The sequence below is a fragment of the Mercenaria mercenaria genome, chromosome 2 (genome assembly GCF_021730395.1).
Source record: "Mercenaria mercenaria strain notata chromosome 2, MADL_Memer_1, whole genome shotgun sequence".
NCBI lineage: Eukaryota > Metazoa > Mollusca > Bivalvia > Venerida > Veneridae > Mercenaria > Mercenaria mercenaria.
The window spans coordinates 117139920-117157376 of NC_069362.1; the positions used below are offsets into that span (position 1 = coordinate 117139920).

The window sequence follows — 17457 nt, forward strand, 5'->3', positions numbered from 1 at the left end:
CGGACCTGGGTCTTGCGCACTGCACGTCGTCTTACTGTGGTACACATTCATGCAAAGTTATTTGAAAATCCATCCATCGATGACAAAGATATGGACCGGACACGAAAATTGCGGACGGACCGACAGACTGACAGACCGACAGACCGACGGACAGACAGACGGTTCAAAAACTATATGCCTCCCTTCGGGGGCATAAAAATGTTTTCTTCAGTCTTCAAAAGCATTTGATAGTGATATTTCATTATGGCAAAACAACCCTGGCAATTTGACTGGAAAAGATGAAGTATGAAATTAAACTACTTCAGTGTCTCAACTTAAAGTTTTGTCTCTTGAGTTTTGATCAATAAACTAGAAGAGATGAGAGTCTTATAATTGAACTCATGTTGCCTTACCTATATCTCATTTATCTAATAATGCTTATTAGTTTCCAGTTATTTCTGATATGCTATCAAATAGCTCTATCAAACCATTTCTGTAATTCCTTAGGAAGTTTACAAATAGTGTGAGAATTCCTCAAGGAATACAGCCACAATTTTCTGACTCAGCTCTAGAAGTTATCATTTTAATATCATCATCATGCAGAAAATATCAATAGTAAATGCATTATGATTACCCATAAATTTCCAAGGTAACGGGATTAATTTTGCAGTTTTCATAATCATTATTCTCAGAAACATTAACTTTCACAACTACAATGAAATAATGAATATTCCCCTCCCCAAAATGAAAAAGAAAATAACATAGATTTAGATGGCTTAAGCTTTGATTTATTAGTTAGACAATTGTGCAATTAATTTCATGATTATTACTTTGAGAAGCATAAAGAGTAACAATTCAAATTTTAACAAATATATACAAGAGGGCCATGATGGCCCTATATCGCTCACCTGAGTAGAGTTGCTTACTTGAACAAGATCTAGGCCTTCTGGTTTATTTTTAGCAAATTTATGAAGATTTCCCTATGTACAATCAAGTAACCCTGGGGCTGGGTAAATTTGACCCTGCGTGGGGGGAGGGGGGGGGGGGTCAAGATTTGAACAATTTTTGTAGAGGTCCACTAGGCAATGTACATGTCAAATATCTAAGCTCTAGGCCTTCTGTTTTTTTTTTTTAGAAAATTTTAAAGATTTTTCTATGTACAATCAAGTAACCCCATGGGGCGAAGCCAATTTAACCCCAGGGGTCATGATTTGAAATTTTTTTTGTAGAAGTCTACTAGGCAATGCTACATGTCAAATATCTAAGATCTAGGCCTTCTGGTTTATTTTTAGAAAAATTTTGAAGATTTTCATATGTAAAATCAAGTGACCCCTGGGGCGGGGTCAATTTTGACCAAGGGGGTCATTATTTGAACAACTGTTGTAGAGGTCCACTAGGCCATGCTACATGTGAAATATCTAAGCTCTAGGCCTTCTGGTTTATTTTTAGAAATTTTTTGAAGATTTTCATATGTAAAATCAAGTGACCCCTGGGGCGGGGTCAATTTTGACCCCGGGGTCATGATTTGAACAAATTTAGTAGAGGTCCACTAGGCATTGCTACAAGTCAAATATCTAAGCTCTAGGCCTTCTGGTTTATTTTTAGAATTTTTTTTGAAGATTTTTCTATGTAAAATCAAGTGACCCCTGGGGCGGGGTCAATTTTGACCCCCGGGTCATGATTTGAACAACTTTAGTAGAGGTCCACTAGGCAATGCCACATGTCAAATATCAAAGCTCCAGGGCTTATGCTTTTTGAGAAGAAGATTTTTTAAGATTTTCCTATGTACAATCAAGTAACCCCTGGGGCGGGGTCAATTTTGACCCCGGGGTCATGATTTGAACAAACTTGGTAGAAGTCAATTAGGCAATAATTCACACCATATATCTAAGCTCTAGGGCTTTTGGTTTTTGAGAAGAAGATTTTTTAAGATTTTCCTATGTTAAATCAAGTGACCCCTGGGGTGGGGTCAATTTTGACCCTGGGGGTCATGATTTAAACAAATTTTGTAGAGGTCCACTAGGCAATGCTACATGTCAAATATCTAAGCTCTAGGCCTTCTAGTTTATTTTAGAAATTTTTTGAAGATTTTCATATGTAAAATCAAGTGACCCCTGGGGCGGGGTCAATTTTGACCCCAGGGTCATGATTTGAACAACTTTAGTAGAGGTCCACTAGGCAATGCTACATGTCAAATATCTAAGCTCTAGGGCTTCTGGTTTTGAGAAGAAGATTTTTTAAGATTTTCCTATGTAAAATCAAGTGACCCCTGGGCGGGGTCAATTTTGACCCCAGGGTCATGATTTGAACAAGACTGGTAGAGGTCCACTAGGCAATGCTTCACACCAAATATCTAAGCTCTAGGGCTTCTGGTTTTTGAGAAGAAGATTTTTAAAGTTTTTCCTTTCGGTTGCCATGGCAACCAGAATTCTGTATGGAATTCAATTCTTTGAACAATTTTTAAAGAAGACCATCCAAGGAACATCCCTGTGAAGTTTCATCAAAATTGGCCTGTTGGTTTAGGAGGAGATGTTGTTTAAAGGAAAGTGTGGACGGACGACGGACGGACGGACAGACGGACGGACGGACGGACGGACGGACGGACGCCGGACGGTGAGCGATCACAATACCTCACCCTGAGCACTTTGTGCTCAGGTGAGCTAAAAAGCAAGAGGGTCATAGGCCCTGAATCACCCACCTGACCTAGTATTTAGCCCTAGATAACCATGTTTCCAATTTGACCAAGCTTTCATTTGGGCAAACATGTTAAGTTTCATGTAGATCAGTAAGAAAATATGGCCTCTGTAAAGCTAACAATGTTTTTCTATAATGACTTGTGGCCTATTTTGCCCCTAAATGACACACATACATTTTGACCTGGTTTTAAGTAGATTAGGTAAAAAATACTGCCATTTTTTTTATATAAATACTTTTTCAAGCTATTCCAGCAAAGTTTGATTTGACCTTAGATTACCTCCCTAATTTCAATGAGGCATGTTGGTGAATGACAACAGACATGGTGATCACAATAGCTCATGTGCTCAGCTGAGCTAAAAAGTTAATTTAAATTTGGTAGAAAAGAATAAATCTATCCTTTTTGTTCCACTTGGCTTAATTTTTCCATTTATCTTATTCTCTATAATGTAAATTCAACTAGTTCAACCCTGGTGACCGTCCATGATAAAATAATGTCAAGTGGGGCTCCTGGATTCTTCCTCCACCATCAAAAGCTGGGGAAAAATCACTATATGACCTATATTGTGTGCAAGAAATCAGATATAGAAATGTCACATCATTCTGGGAACCTTCACCTGGGCTAGGAATCATATTTGTTGCTTCCAGATTAGTAGGATATTTAAGTCTCTACTCAGCTAACAGGACTAGTTCTAGAGAAAACAAGAAGAAATGATTTTGCGTACGGAAAGGTACATGTTATAATGTATTATGGCTATGCAACATAAATTCTGATGCAATCTATGACACAGCAGTAGTGGTTGAACGCTTTGCATATTTTCTAAACGTGTACTCTCATTTCTTTACTGCTATCGGATATTTCACTTAGCAAGAATTTTTGTACATTTTTCGCATAAATATAACATAATGCTTACTGACATCTTGACCTACCTGGTTACTTTTCTCCTGTACATTGTTGCCTCTGTTTGAATCAGGAAAATGCACGTGACAACCTGTCTCGTGCATCACACGCTTAATGTTGTTACCACCTTTACCTATAACATGAGAATGATCTGTATGGGAGACATCCATCTTTAAAGTGGCTCTATTACTCTGAAATGAAAAAAAAATCACTTTGTTTTAGGCTTTCAATCTGCTTTTCAATACACTTTCTAAGGAAATTTCCTCAGATTTTCTTGGTAAGCTAAATGATGAGGTGTTTGATATCTTTTGCATAAAGTAACAGGACTGGATGGTGAATTTTCTTTCAAAAAAAGCCTGGGAGAGGAACATTTGCTATAGAGGAATACTTGTTGTGGTTGGGAACATTTGATATAAAGGAGCACTTGTTGGGGAGGGGAATGTTTGTTTTAGAGGAGCACTTGTTTGGAAGGGGATCAACTGTTAGACAGGAGCACTTACTGGAGCAGGGAAATGCTTGTTGGAGAGAAGCTCTTGTTGGGGCAGAAAACATTTGTTAGACAGGAAAACTTGTAGGACAATGGAACATTTGTTAAATAGGATGGTAATTGTGTTGACAGACATTCACTTGTTGGGGTTGAGAACATAATTATGATATAGAGGAGCACTTGTTGGGGAGAGAAAGTTTGTTTGTAAGGAGCACTTGTTTGGAAGGGAATCAACTGTTATTCAAAGGTTGTTTTGCATAGATAAACCAAAGATTCATTGAAATAAATGCCTCATTAGCTTGATATTACCATCAATCATATTGATAGTTTAACATTAATGTATCAAAAAAACTAAAACTGATATGAGAAGATGAAACCTCTCCTTGCATGTCATTATGAAGCCAATGAAACTGAGAGAAATTTCGCAATCACATGATCTGCTGAATGGATGAAATTCATTATAAACTGTATATTGGTATGCTAGGAAAACAATTTCAAGAAGTCCATGATACTTTCCGGACTGCATAAATCATCTATATAATTATTAATGTCAAAGTTTCAAGTGCGCTCCAAACTAATCTGTATTGAAAATCACAGAAAGAGAACAGACTATTCGCAGGAAACCTGGAACCATACATTTCTAGTATAATTTGCATCTGCTAAAATGGTTTGACAAATTATGATTTTGTACAATTATCCTACATTTGTACATCACATTTCTGACACAGCCACTAGTTAGGTAGATTTGCAACTTCTTTCCAACCATGCAACATCTACATCTTTACTTACTAGAAGCCGGGATACAAAATTTAAAATTTATTGTCGATGAGAGCTTTACTTACAAGAAGCTGGGAAACAAAAAAAAATTCAATTCTAATGTTTATAAGAGAATTTTCTTGAAATAAAAAATAGACCTAATAAATTCAAAATATAAAACATCTTAAAATATTTCTAGATCCAAAATAGAAAAACTTTCTCGGATACCAAATGAATATGCTTTCAACAAGGGTAATTCTAAATCTAAAACAAAAAAAAAAACAAGAAGGCCATGAAGGCCCTGTATCGCTCACCTGACCTATTGACCTAAAGATCATCTAGATTAACATTCTGACCAAGTTTCATTAAGATATGGCATAAATGTGGCTTCTAAAGGGTTAACTAGCTTTTCCTTTGATTTGACCCGGTGACCTAGTTTTTGACCAAATATGACCCAGATTTGAACTTGACCTAAAAATCATCAAGTTTAACATTCTGATTAAGTTTCATGAAGATACAGTCATAAATGTGGCCTCTAGAGTGTTAACAAGCCTTTCCTTTGATTTTACCTAGTGACCTAGCTTTTGACCCCATCTAACCCAGATTTGAACTTGACCTATAGATCATCAAGATTAACATTCTGACCAAGTTTCATTCAGATATGGTCATAAATGTGACCTCTAAAGTGTTAACTAGCTTTTCCTTTGATTTGACCAGGTGACCTAGTTTATGACCCAACATGACCCAGATTCAATCTTGACCTGAAGATCATCACGTTTAACATTCTGACTAAGTTTCATGAAGATACAGTCATAAATGTGGCCTCTACAGTGTTAACAAACTTTTCCTTTGATTTGACCTAGTGACCTAGTTTTTGACCCCATCTGACCCAGATTTAAACTTAACCTATAGATCATCAAGATTAACATTCTGACCAAGATTCATTAAGATATGGTCTTAAATGTGGCCTTTACAGTGTAAACTAGCTTTTCCTTTGATGTGACCTGGTGACCTAGTTTTTGATCCTACATGACCCAGATTCAAACTGGACCTTAAGAACATCAAGGTTAACATTCTGATAAAGTTTCATGAAGATACAGTCATAAATGTGGCCTCTACAGTGTTAACAAGCTTTTCCTTTGATTTGACCTTGTGACCTAGTTTTTGACCCCAGATGACCCAATATCTAATTCGTCCAAGACTTTATTAAGGATAACACTCTGACCAAGTTTCATTAAGATCGGGCCAAAATTGTGACCTCTAGACTGTTAACAAGCATTTCCTTTTATTTGACCTGGTGACCTAGTTTTTGATCCCAAATGACCCAATATCGAACTCGTCCAAGATTTTATTGAGGGTAACATTCTGAGCAAGTTTTATTAAGATTGGGTCAAAAATGTGACCTCTAGAGTGTTAACAAGCTTTTCCTTTGATTTGACCTGGTGACCTAGTTTTTGACCCCAGATGACCCAGATTCAATCAAACTCATCCAAGATTTTATTGAGGTTCACATTCTGACCAAGATTCATTAAGATTGGGCCAAAATTGTGACCTCTAAGAGTGTTAACAAGCTTTTCATTTCCTAGTGACCTAGTTTTTGACCCCAGATGACCCAATATCAAATTCATCCAAGATTTTATTGAGGGTAACATTCTGACCAAGTTTCATTAAGATTGGGCCAAAATGTGACCTCTAGAGTGTTAACAGTCAAATTGTTGATGACGGACGGACCGACGGACGGACGACGGACACAGTGCGATCACAAAAGCTCACCTTTGAGCACTTCGTGCTCAGGTGAGCTAACAACAAGCCGGGCTTTATTTCTCAATTTCTTTTTCATTTAAATGCCTGAAAAACTGCAAACTGATAATTGTTTCCTCTCCAAGAAATTCACAACCAATAAATTCATCAAGTGTTGGCCATTACTTATTATAATTTGTTTGAAAAACTGACACTCATAAATCACTCTCTTTTTTTTTCTCCGAAACCTGCAATCTAAGAATGTTACTATTTCTTAATGAAATCAGCTGACTGATACTTGTTTTTCATTCATTAGAAAACTGCCTATCAGTTTCAATGAAATGCTGATAATAAACAGTACCTACTTCTGAAAAAAAATAGAACCAGTTGTCTAGAACATTTAATAGCAATAGAATTTTACCAGTCAAATGAAGTTACTGGTCCATAAAGCATTAAATTGGACAAGACATTCTGGCAGTGGCTCTATTTTTATTTTTTTCTGGATGTTTTCAAACTGCCTTTATTCCCTGCCCCTAGCTAGAATTTGGCCAACATTTTGGTGTTTTACTTTGGGTTTCATTCAACTTTCATGACACACATATCCTGCTTTTATTCAAATATCTACATTTCTGTCACGTCTAAGAAATACTTTCACAGATGAAGGGCAAAATAGTACCACAGATATATACTGTATGACATATAACCAGGCTCTGCAAATCATTTTGCTTTGACATGATAAAAATAAATATTTGTTTGATATGATGGCAAATGAATATTTCTCATAATTTTGCTTAGTCATCTGATGTTTGTAAATGAGTGAAGATTGAAAAATAAATCATAACAAGAGGACCATGCTGGTCCTGAATCGCTCACCTGTCCACACGCAACCCAGTTCATTGTGGCTAAGTTTCATTGAAAACCACCAAGTAGTTTCACTATTTTTAGACCTACTGACCTAGTTTTTGACCGCATGTGACCCAGTTTCGAACTTGACCTAGATATCATCAAGGTGAACATTCTGACCAATTTTCATGAAGATCCATTGAAAAATATGGCCTCTAAGGAGGTCACAAGGTTTTTCTATTTTTTTGTTTTGGGTTTAACGCCGTTTTTCAACAGTATTTCAGTATGTAACGGCGGGCAGTTAACCTAACCAGTGTTCCTGGATTCTGTACCAGTACAAACCTGTTCTCCGCAAGTAACTGCCAACTTCCCCACATGAAAAAGAGGTGGAGGACTAATGATTTCAGACAATGTCGTTTATCAAAATGTCACGGAGAACATACGCCCCGCCGGAGGATCGAACTCGCGACCCCGCGATCCTTAGACCAACGCTCTTACCTACTGAGCTAAGCGGGCAGGCTTTTCTATTTTTAGACCCACTGACCTAGATTTGGACCGCACATGACCCAGTTTCGAACTTGACCTAGATATCATCAAGATGAACATTCTGACCAATTTTCATAAAGATCCCATGAAAAATGTGACCTTTAGAGTGGTCACAAGCAAAAATTCTATTTTTAGACCTAGTTTTGGACCGCACATGACCCAGTTTCGAACTTGACCTAGATATTATCAAGATGAACATTATGACCAATTTTCATAAAGATTCAATGAAAAATGTGACCTCTAGAGTGGTCACAAGCAAAAGTTTACGCATGGACATACGGAGGACGTAGACCTAGTTTTTGACTGCAGTTGACCCAGTTTCGAACTTGATCTAGATATCATCAAGATGAACATTCAGACCAACTTTCATACAGATCCCATGATAAATATCGCCCCTAGAGAGGTCACAAGGTTTTTCTATTATTTGACCTACTGGCCTAGTTTTTGAAGGCACGTGACCCAGTTTCAAACCTGAACTAGATATCATCAAGGTGAACATTCTGATCAATTTTCATGAAGATCCATTGAAAAATACGGCCACTAGGGAGGTCACAAGGTTTTTCTATTTTTAGACCTACTGACCTAGTTTTTTAATCGCAGTTGACCCAGTTTCGAACCTGACCTAGATATCATCAAGATGAATATTCAGACCAACTTTCATACAGATCCCACGATAAATGTCGCCTCTAGAGAGGTCACAAGGTTTTTCTATTATTTGACCTAATGACCTAGTTTTTGACGGCACGTGACCCAGTTTAGAATTTGAACTAGATATCATCAAGATAAACATTCTGACCAATTTTCATGAAGATCCATTGAAAAGTATGGACCCTAGAGAGGTAACAAGGTTTTTCTATTTTTAGACCTACTGACCTAGTTTTGGACCGCACGTGACCCAGTTTCAAAATTGACCTAGATATCATCAAGGTGAACATTCTGACCAATTTTCATGAAGATCCATTGAAAAATATGGCCTCTACGGAGGTCACAAGGTTTTTCTATTTTTAGACCTACTGACCTAGTTTTTTGACCGCAGTTGACCCAGTTTCGAACTTGCCTAGATATCATCAAGATAAATACTCAGACCAACTTTCATACAGATCCCATGATAAATATCGCCTCTAAAGAGGTCACAAGGTTTTTCTATTATTTGACCTAATGACCTAGTTTTTGAAGACACGTGACCCAGTTTCAAACCTTAACTAGATATCATCAAGGTGAACATTCTGACCAATTTTCATGAAGATCCATTGAAAAGTATGGCCTCTAGAGAGGTCACAAGGTTTCTCTATTTTTAGACCTACTGACCTAGTTTTTGACCGCATGTGACCCAGTTTCGAAGATCTAGATATCATCAAGCTGAACAATCTGACCAATTTTCATGAAGATCCATTGAAAAATATGGACTCTAGGGAGGACACAAGGATTTTCTATTTTTAGACCTACTGACCTAGTTTTGGACCGCACATGACCCAGTTTTGAACTTGACCTAGATATCATCAAGATGAACATTCTAACTTTCATAAAGATCCCATGAAAAATGTGACCTCTAGAGCGGTCACTAGCAAAAGTTTACGCACAGACGCATTGACGCACGGACGACGGACGCCATGCGATCATAAAAGCTCACCTTGTCACTTTGTGACAGGTGTGCTAAAAATAGTATGCTATGATCTTGAGCAGTTACTAGTTGGAAACTGTTTTCATTATTAACAAGTCTATTCATGAAAGCTCTTGATTACCAACCATGAACAGAGTCTGCGTATAATAATAGTGACTTTAAATTATTTCAATTTTTTCAAATTCTAAGTTCAATCAACCTTTACTGCATGGGACATTTTCAGCCACTGTAGCTGTATTTGTATTGGCACTATACATCAACCAAGGAAGTCTTTAAGTCTAAGCAATTAGAAATTTTAAAAGATCAACCTGCAATAGCAGAAAATAGAACAACCTTATAAGTAGTGTTCGCTGAGAAGTTATACAAGAGGGCCATGATGGCCCTATATCACTCACCTGTTATCATTGCACTTGAGGACTAGAAGGTCCTCAGAAAAAATATCTAAGTCCGAAGGACAGGAACAACAAAGGGAAGAAATTTAACCAAAAAGAAAAAAAAATCTTACAAGGTATAGATATGTTAAAATACACCTAAAAATTGGAGGTACCATCAATGTTGTACCACAGAAAACTGGTCTCGTGTTTCCCTACGGCCAATAATAAAAAAGTTACTAAAAATAAGCTATTTATAGTAACGTAAAAGGGAAGTAATTAAAAAAAAAAAAATATTGTAAGTGGACAAAAGAAGGATCTGCCAATTAAATCTGTTGACATAAATGAAATTTCAGATCAGTATCTTCATTAGTTATGGAGATATAACAATTTTAATTTGAAATAAAGGGAGGCAATTTGACATAAAATCAGTCCATAGTTATCTACTCTGATTGTCTCAGTCCAACAAATAACAATAATGAAATTTCAAATAAGTCCTGTAAGTACTTACTGATATAAATCCATTTTTACTACAATCAGGGGAGGTAATCAGATATAAAATAACTCTGGAACCTATGATTGGATCTGATTTGTCATGGAATCCAAGATTTCTTGTTGTTGAAGGTATTTTGGAAGTTTGTATTAAATAAAACCATAAATGAAGTCTCTATATGGCTGCAAAAGCCAAAATAGCCAATTTTGGACCTTCAAGGGGCCATAACTCTGGAACCCATGATGGAATCTGGCCAGTTGAAGAAAGGAAGCAAGATCTTGTGGTGATACAAGTTGTGTTCAAGTTTGGTTAAAATCAAATCATAAATGAAGCTGCTATTGTGCAGACAAGGTCAAAATAGCTAATTCTGGCCCTTTCAGGGGCCATCACTCTGGAACCCATAATGGAATCTCGCCAGTTCAAGAAAGGAACCGAGATCTTATGGTGATACAAGTTGTGTGCAAGTTTGGTTAAAATAAAATCATAAATGAAGCTGCTATTGTGCAGACAAGGTCAAAATAGCTAATTTTGGCCCTTTCAGGGGCCATAACTCTGGAACCCATAATGGAATCTGGCCAGGTCAAAAAAGGAACTAAGATCTTATGGTGATACAAGTTGTGTGCCAGTTTGGTAAAAATCAAATCATAAATAAAGCTGCTATTGTGCAAACAAGGTCAAAATAGCTAATTTTGGCCCTTTCAGGGGCCATAACTCTGGAACCCATAATGGGATCTGGCCAGTTCAAGAAAGGAACCGTAATCTTATGGTTATACAAGTTGCGTGCAAGTTTGGTTAAAATAAAATCATAAATGAAACCACTATCGTGCAGACAAGAAATTGTTGACGGACGCACGGACGGACACACGACGGACGACGGACGAAGGGTGATCACAAAAGCTCACCTTGTCACTATGTGACAGGTGAGGTAAAAACAAAACTTTGTTTAATTGGATTTTTTTGGCCTCAGCCACTGTGCCAAAACTCTATACAAGTGGTCACATACAATCTAGCCTCAGCCACTGAGCCAAATCTCTATACCAGTGGTCACATAGAACCGAAGTCTGAAATTTAGACTTAGACTTTGCACCCCTAAAATTTCTACTTTGTAATCAGTCAATATTGCTGGAATTCTGCGTAGCTTCTCCTTGTAGCTTATGTCATATCCGTGTCAAGTTTAATTCAAATCCATGCATGATTTACAATTATAGATCGGAAAGAAATTTTAGCTTTTCAAGTTAAGTCTCAGCTTCAGACTTTAAACTTTGATGAATACGGGCCCTGTTCTCTGCAAGTAACTGGCAACTTACCCACATGAATCCGAGTTGAAGGATGATTGACTTGATGGTAGACCTTAACCTGGGGAAATATTATGCTCTATGGAGCTTACTTAGGAGGTATAAACTTTTTGGAAGATACGGTCCTTTGAAATATCAAACTAAATCTCTCTGCAAAACTTTATAAAGTGGAGGTTTTTTTTTTCTTCAAAAAATTGCATTATAAGAAAAGGTCGAGGGAATCAGTTAGTCATAACATTGTTCAGTTTTTTATTAAATCATACAATACATTTCAAGGTAATTTCTAATTCATAGATTTTCATTACAGAATTACCTGAAACCTTGATTAGATATATACAATTTGAGATACTATCTTTGCAGATCATATATAACTGAATTTTTTGTACTGAAAATTTCCAGCTATTCTGATGTTCTGTTTCTGTAGTTTTTTGTGGTAGGTAGGAAAAATATACACCAGAATCAGTGGGATTTATTGCTTCCAAGAATATTCTTACATTGAAGCAATTAAAGATGTAGGATATCTTACAAAAATATCTATAGAGAAGGGAAAAAATAAAATAACTGTCATAACAGAGTGACTTCAGCCCAAGTGAGGCCCTAAATGAGCCAGAATTAACATGCAGACACTGTCTGGCAATAAGCATTACCACCCACAGACAATGCATTTCACCTCTGTCCTTGACCTTTTCAGCTACCTCACTTTAATACATTTTTATGTCAGGTTACAGGTATTTAGATAAGGCCACAGTGACAGAATACACAGGACCCTTACACATGCAGTCTGTTTTGTAAACCCCCCCCCCCCCCCCCACACCTTCCGCCCCCAACCCGTTTGAAATGAAAGCAAGTGGTCTTGGCTGACAGATGGTCTCTAAACACAGGTAACATTTGCTCTAAAACAGTCAAATTGGGAGTGAAACTGGTGACCTTTATATGCAGGTTTTTAAGTAATTGCCTTTATTCAGAGGCAGTCTTAAAGCACAATTTTTACTGTAATTTGAATTTCGAATGTCCTTTGATCGCACGGAGATCACTTTCAGGAATGGTCTGAAAATGACTTAAGCTTAGAACTGCAAGTGGATAGAATAATCAGAGAGCTGCAAGCCAGAGATTGAGAGATTACTAAAGATTATCAGAGTTTAATGTTAAATATTTACTAATCAATCATTCTTCAGTGTAAACTGATGTGAATTTTAAATCGAGCACAACTGTAAGAGTTAATGATTAATCAATGAAATATGAAAGATGATATTATACCAATCTGGTCTCATTTTCTTGTTGAAAGGATATCTTCCTTAACAAATGATTACTGACGCTGAGTGCTCTTGCCTGTGGGTCAGTTAGGGTCCTTGCCTGTGACTTAACATTTGTGTAAAGTTTCAGCAGAATATCTTCAACTGTTTAAAAGTCATATCTGAGACACACGTGCTTTGGACCGACTACTACTTACGCACGATAATTTAAACAACAGCATGTTTATATTATCGTTTGATTGTTATGGTTCTCATGCATCACTGAACTCAAAAAGGTTGTCAATGATAGAAGTCAAGCGCATACTGTAATGTTATACAAAAATATTTTCTGTATTGAAACGTTTTAATGAAGAAAAATAATTATCAAACATGTTATCGTTTGAGTTATCGTGCTGGATTTATACTTAATGGAAAGCGCAATTCCTAGATGGAGGTATAAAAATAAATATGGTGCCATTTTGTTTCTTTAAAACAAAGCATAGTGACTATGACAAACTGGATCACCTCTCACCATACAAAGCAATCATCTATAAAAACTTTAATTATCACTGTACATCAAAATTCTGCTGAGAGAAGATAAATGGCTTTGCAATATATATTGTTTATACGATAACAGGCAACTGTACATATTTTTTCCTAAATATTTTCTGTGGAAATAGCAATCTTGTGTAAAAATCTTTCCATACTACGCTGGCAATTGACAAGACCCCACAAGAGGAAGAAAATTCACGAATTTCAACTTTTTTGTAACTGTTTACACAGTAAATTCAAATTTATTACATTGTATATTACCCTATCTTTGATGTATACAGTGTTTGAGAACTGGCAACAGCTGACTCACAAAGAACCGCATCAATTATTGTTTTATGTACAAGATTAAGTGGGAAATAGGTCTTCATTTCATGACAATTCCTCTTCAAGCTATTGTAAATGTAAGCGGTTGTAAATGTTGTGAAAACAACTTTCAATAATTTTTTCAATGGACCTTTCACATATCATAACCCTATCAATTTAAAGTATATTTCTTTGATACAAGATTCAAGATAAAACTTGACTGAACGATTATAATGAAATATCTGAATAAAACAAGACATGTTCCTCGAAGTAACAATGCCTTTAAATGCATTATCAGATATTGTCAAGGTACTAGTTTCTTAACACTAGGACATAAATCAAGCCATTGTTACCTTGTTAAGAACATATCTAGAAGAAAATTAATGCTCCTTTACACACTGTGAAGAGGAGAAAAACAAGACAACTTTCCATGATGATAAGAGAAACAAGATCCTTTTCCATGATGAAACAAAGAAAAACACACCAAGATCTTTTTCAATGCTGAGGAGGAGTACCTTCCTAATTATCTCTTTCGTTTTTAATTTTGCACTGCATATCCCTTTATTTCTTTTGAGTATTTACTTGTCAGATCATTGTCATTTTTGCATCCTTTTCCCATGATAATAAGAAGAGAAACAACATTTTTTCCATCATAAGAGAAGGGAAACAGGACAATTTTCCATGATAATGAACAGAGAAACAAAGCAACTTTCCACGATGAGAAGAAAACACGACAATTTTCCATGATACTGGGAAGAGAAACAAGACTATTTTCCATGATAATGGGAAGAGAAACAACACTATTTTCCATGATTAAGAGAGGAGAAACAAGACAATATTCAATATACAGGAAGGCAAAACGATGAAGAAGCGGAACAATATTTTTTTCTGTACAGAAGAGAAAAACATGAAAACTTTTTATAACAACAAGAGCTGTCCATAAGACAGCCAAGCTCGACTATTCGAAATATTGTCACAGAAGCAGGAAATTATTACCCAAAATGTTAAATATCAAAAGAGTTTTAAGTTCGAAACGGGACATAATTTGACCAAAATGCATATCAGAGTTATGGGACTTGATGCTATCGACTAGTTTAATAGCCCTGAAGAAACATGTTAAGTTTCAATTCCATATCTGCATTAGTTTTGGAGATAGTAACTTGCATGTAAAACTTTAACCAGAATTTTCTAAGTCCAAAAGGGGGCATAATTTGCTCAAAATACATGTTAAGAGTTATGGAACTTGACCCAGTGAGGTTGGTAACTGACCTAGAAAAAGAATAAATAAGTTTCAAAGCTATATGCCTTTTGGTAATAGCTGTATGTACTTGCACGCAAAACTTTAACCAGGATTTTCTAAGTCCAAAAGGGGGCATAATTTGCCCAAAATACATGTCAGAGATATGGGACTTGATTCCATTAACTAGTTTTATAACCCCGAAGACACATGTGAAGTTTCAATTTAATATCTGCATTAGTTTTGGAGATAGTAACTTGCATGTAAAACTTTAACCAGGATTTTTTAAGTCCAAAAGGGGGCATTGTTGCTCAAAATACATGTCAGAGTTATGGGACTTGATTCCATCAACTAGTTTTATAACCCCGAAGACACATGTGAAGTTTCAATTTAATAACTGCATTAGTTTTGGAGATAGTAACTTGCAAGTAAAACTTTAACCAGAATTTTCTAAGTCCAAAAGGGGGCATAATTTCCTCAAAATACATGTCAGAGTTATGGGACTTGACCCAGTGAGGTAGGTAACTGATCTAGAAAAAGAAAAAATAAGTTTCAAATCAATATGCCTTTTAGTAATAGCTGTATGTACTTGCACGCAAAACTTTAACCAGAATTTTCTAAGTCCAAAAGGGGGCATAATTTGGCCAAAATACATGTCAGAGTTATGGGACTTGACCCAGTGAGGTAGGTAATTGATCTAGAAAAAGAAAAAATAAGTTTCAAATCTATATGCCTTTTAGTAATAGCTGTATGTACTTGCATGCAAAACTTTAACCAAAATTTTCTAAGTACAAAAGGGGGCATAATTTGGCCAAAATGAAGGTCAGAGTTATGGGACTTGGTGCTATCAACTAGTTTTATAACCCCAAAGACACATGTGAAGTTTCAATTCAATATCTGCATTAGTTTTGGAGATAGTAACTTACATGTAAAACTTTAACCAGAATTTTCTAAGTCCAAAAGGGGGCATAATTTGCTCAAAATACATGTTAGAGTTATGGAACTTGACCCAGTGAGGTTGGTAATTGACCTTGAAAAAGAATAAATAAGTTTCAAAGCTATATGCCTTTAAATGATAGCGGTATGTACTTGCATGCAAAAACTTAACCAAGGTGTGACGCCGACGCCGACGCCAGGGTGAGTAGAATAGCTAGACTATTCTTCGAATAGTCGAGCTAAAAAGGGAAACAAGATCTCTTTCCAAAACAAGGAAAATAGAAAACATTATATTTTTTACTCTGTATTCTTGTTAAAAAATAAAAATCTAATCTACAACGAATGTCACTATAGTTTGTAACAGTTACTTCAAGGCTATTTCATAGATAATATCATAGTTTACATCAATCTTAGAGAGAATACAGCAATGGCAAAACACTTGCATGGTATGTTGCAAACAATCATCCAAGATGAGTGTTTCTGTCAAAACAAACCTCTCAGCTTTCTTGTAAATTACTAATGAAATTTATCTCATTCTAAACAAATATTTACTAAATCATGTAAGAGTTAAACAAATGCTTAACTCTTTAACATGATAAATGCTGGCAGTGTTTTTTTCTGGTTTTTATAAAGTGGCAGTATAAGGACCCTGAACTAAACAAAGACAAACATTGTGGCAAACTATACTTTTATTACCTCCAAAATGAAGCGGCAAAACATATCACCATTGTATTATTACTCATACAGAAGGTGAGGGTATCCAGTACTTGGTAACAGTGAATTATGCACTTTTTTAATATTCATGTCCCATATGTCTTTCTTGAAAGCGATTCATCTAAAATTTTAGACTAGCTAGAATTCTTGAATCGCTAAAAAGCAGCATCTGTCATCTTATTTATGATTTCTTCAGGGGTACATAGTGACTTACTTTTGTGTCCAGCACATCCATTATTAAATCTTTTGCCACTCTGACATCTTCTGGAAGACCTATTACTTTGATATGTGGATCTGAAAATAAACACAAGAGCAAAACAGCATTACTTACTGTAATATCAATATCTTATTAATTTCAACCACTTGAAATTTTTTATTTGATTTATCATTGGGTAAACCAACCTTCATATAATATGTACAGGCAGGTATTTATGAATTACTTGGTGTACCTGCAAAATATATAAAAGCACATATCAGTCTCATAGAGGAATTTTCTAGTCTTGTCTTACACTATAATGAGCGCATTTAAAGAAAGGGGTACATCTTTTTCTAGGGAAATGGGGCAACTACTTAGAAGCTGACTTATCTGCTACAGTTATATCAGCATCAAATTAGCATGAACATCAAATTTGAATACAAAGGCCCCATGCACCTGAAAATGTCCATAGATGAAACAGACATTGATGACATAATGTTTTTTTTATGGACAATCAGTTCCAGCAGTCAAATCATTTATCACTAAACATGTTCTTAACCG

At 36.0% G+C, this 17457-nt stretch overlaps 1 protein-coding gene across 1 annotated transcript in view; it reads right to left on the reverse strand.

Annotated features, from left to right (window-relative positions):
* Window positions 1-17457, reverse strand: part of LOC123562501 (protein bicaudal C homolog 1-B-like) — an 86164-nt gene that overhangs the window by 36481 nt on the left and 32226 nt on the right. Inside the window, exons 4-5 of the mRNA XM_053528069.1 lie at window positions 16915-16994; window positions 3604-3765 (exon numbers count right to left, since the gene is read on the reverse strand). Coding sequence (XP_053384044.1) covers window positions 3604-3765; window positions 16915-16994 — 242 coding nt within the window. The remainder of the gene's footprint in view (window positions 1-3603; window positions 3766-16914; window positions 16995-17457) is intronic.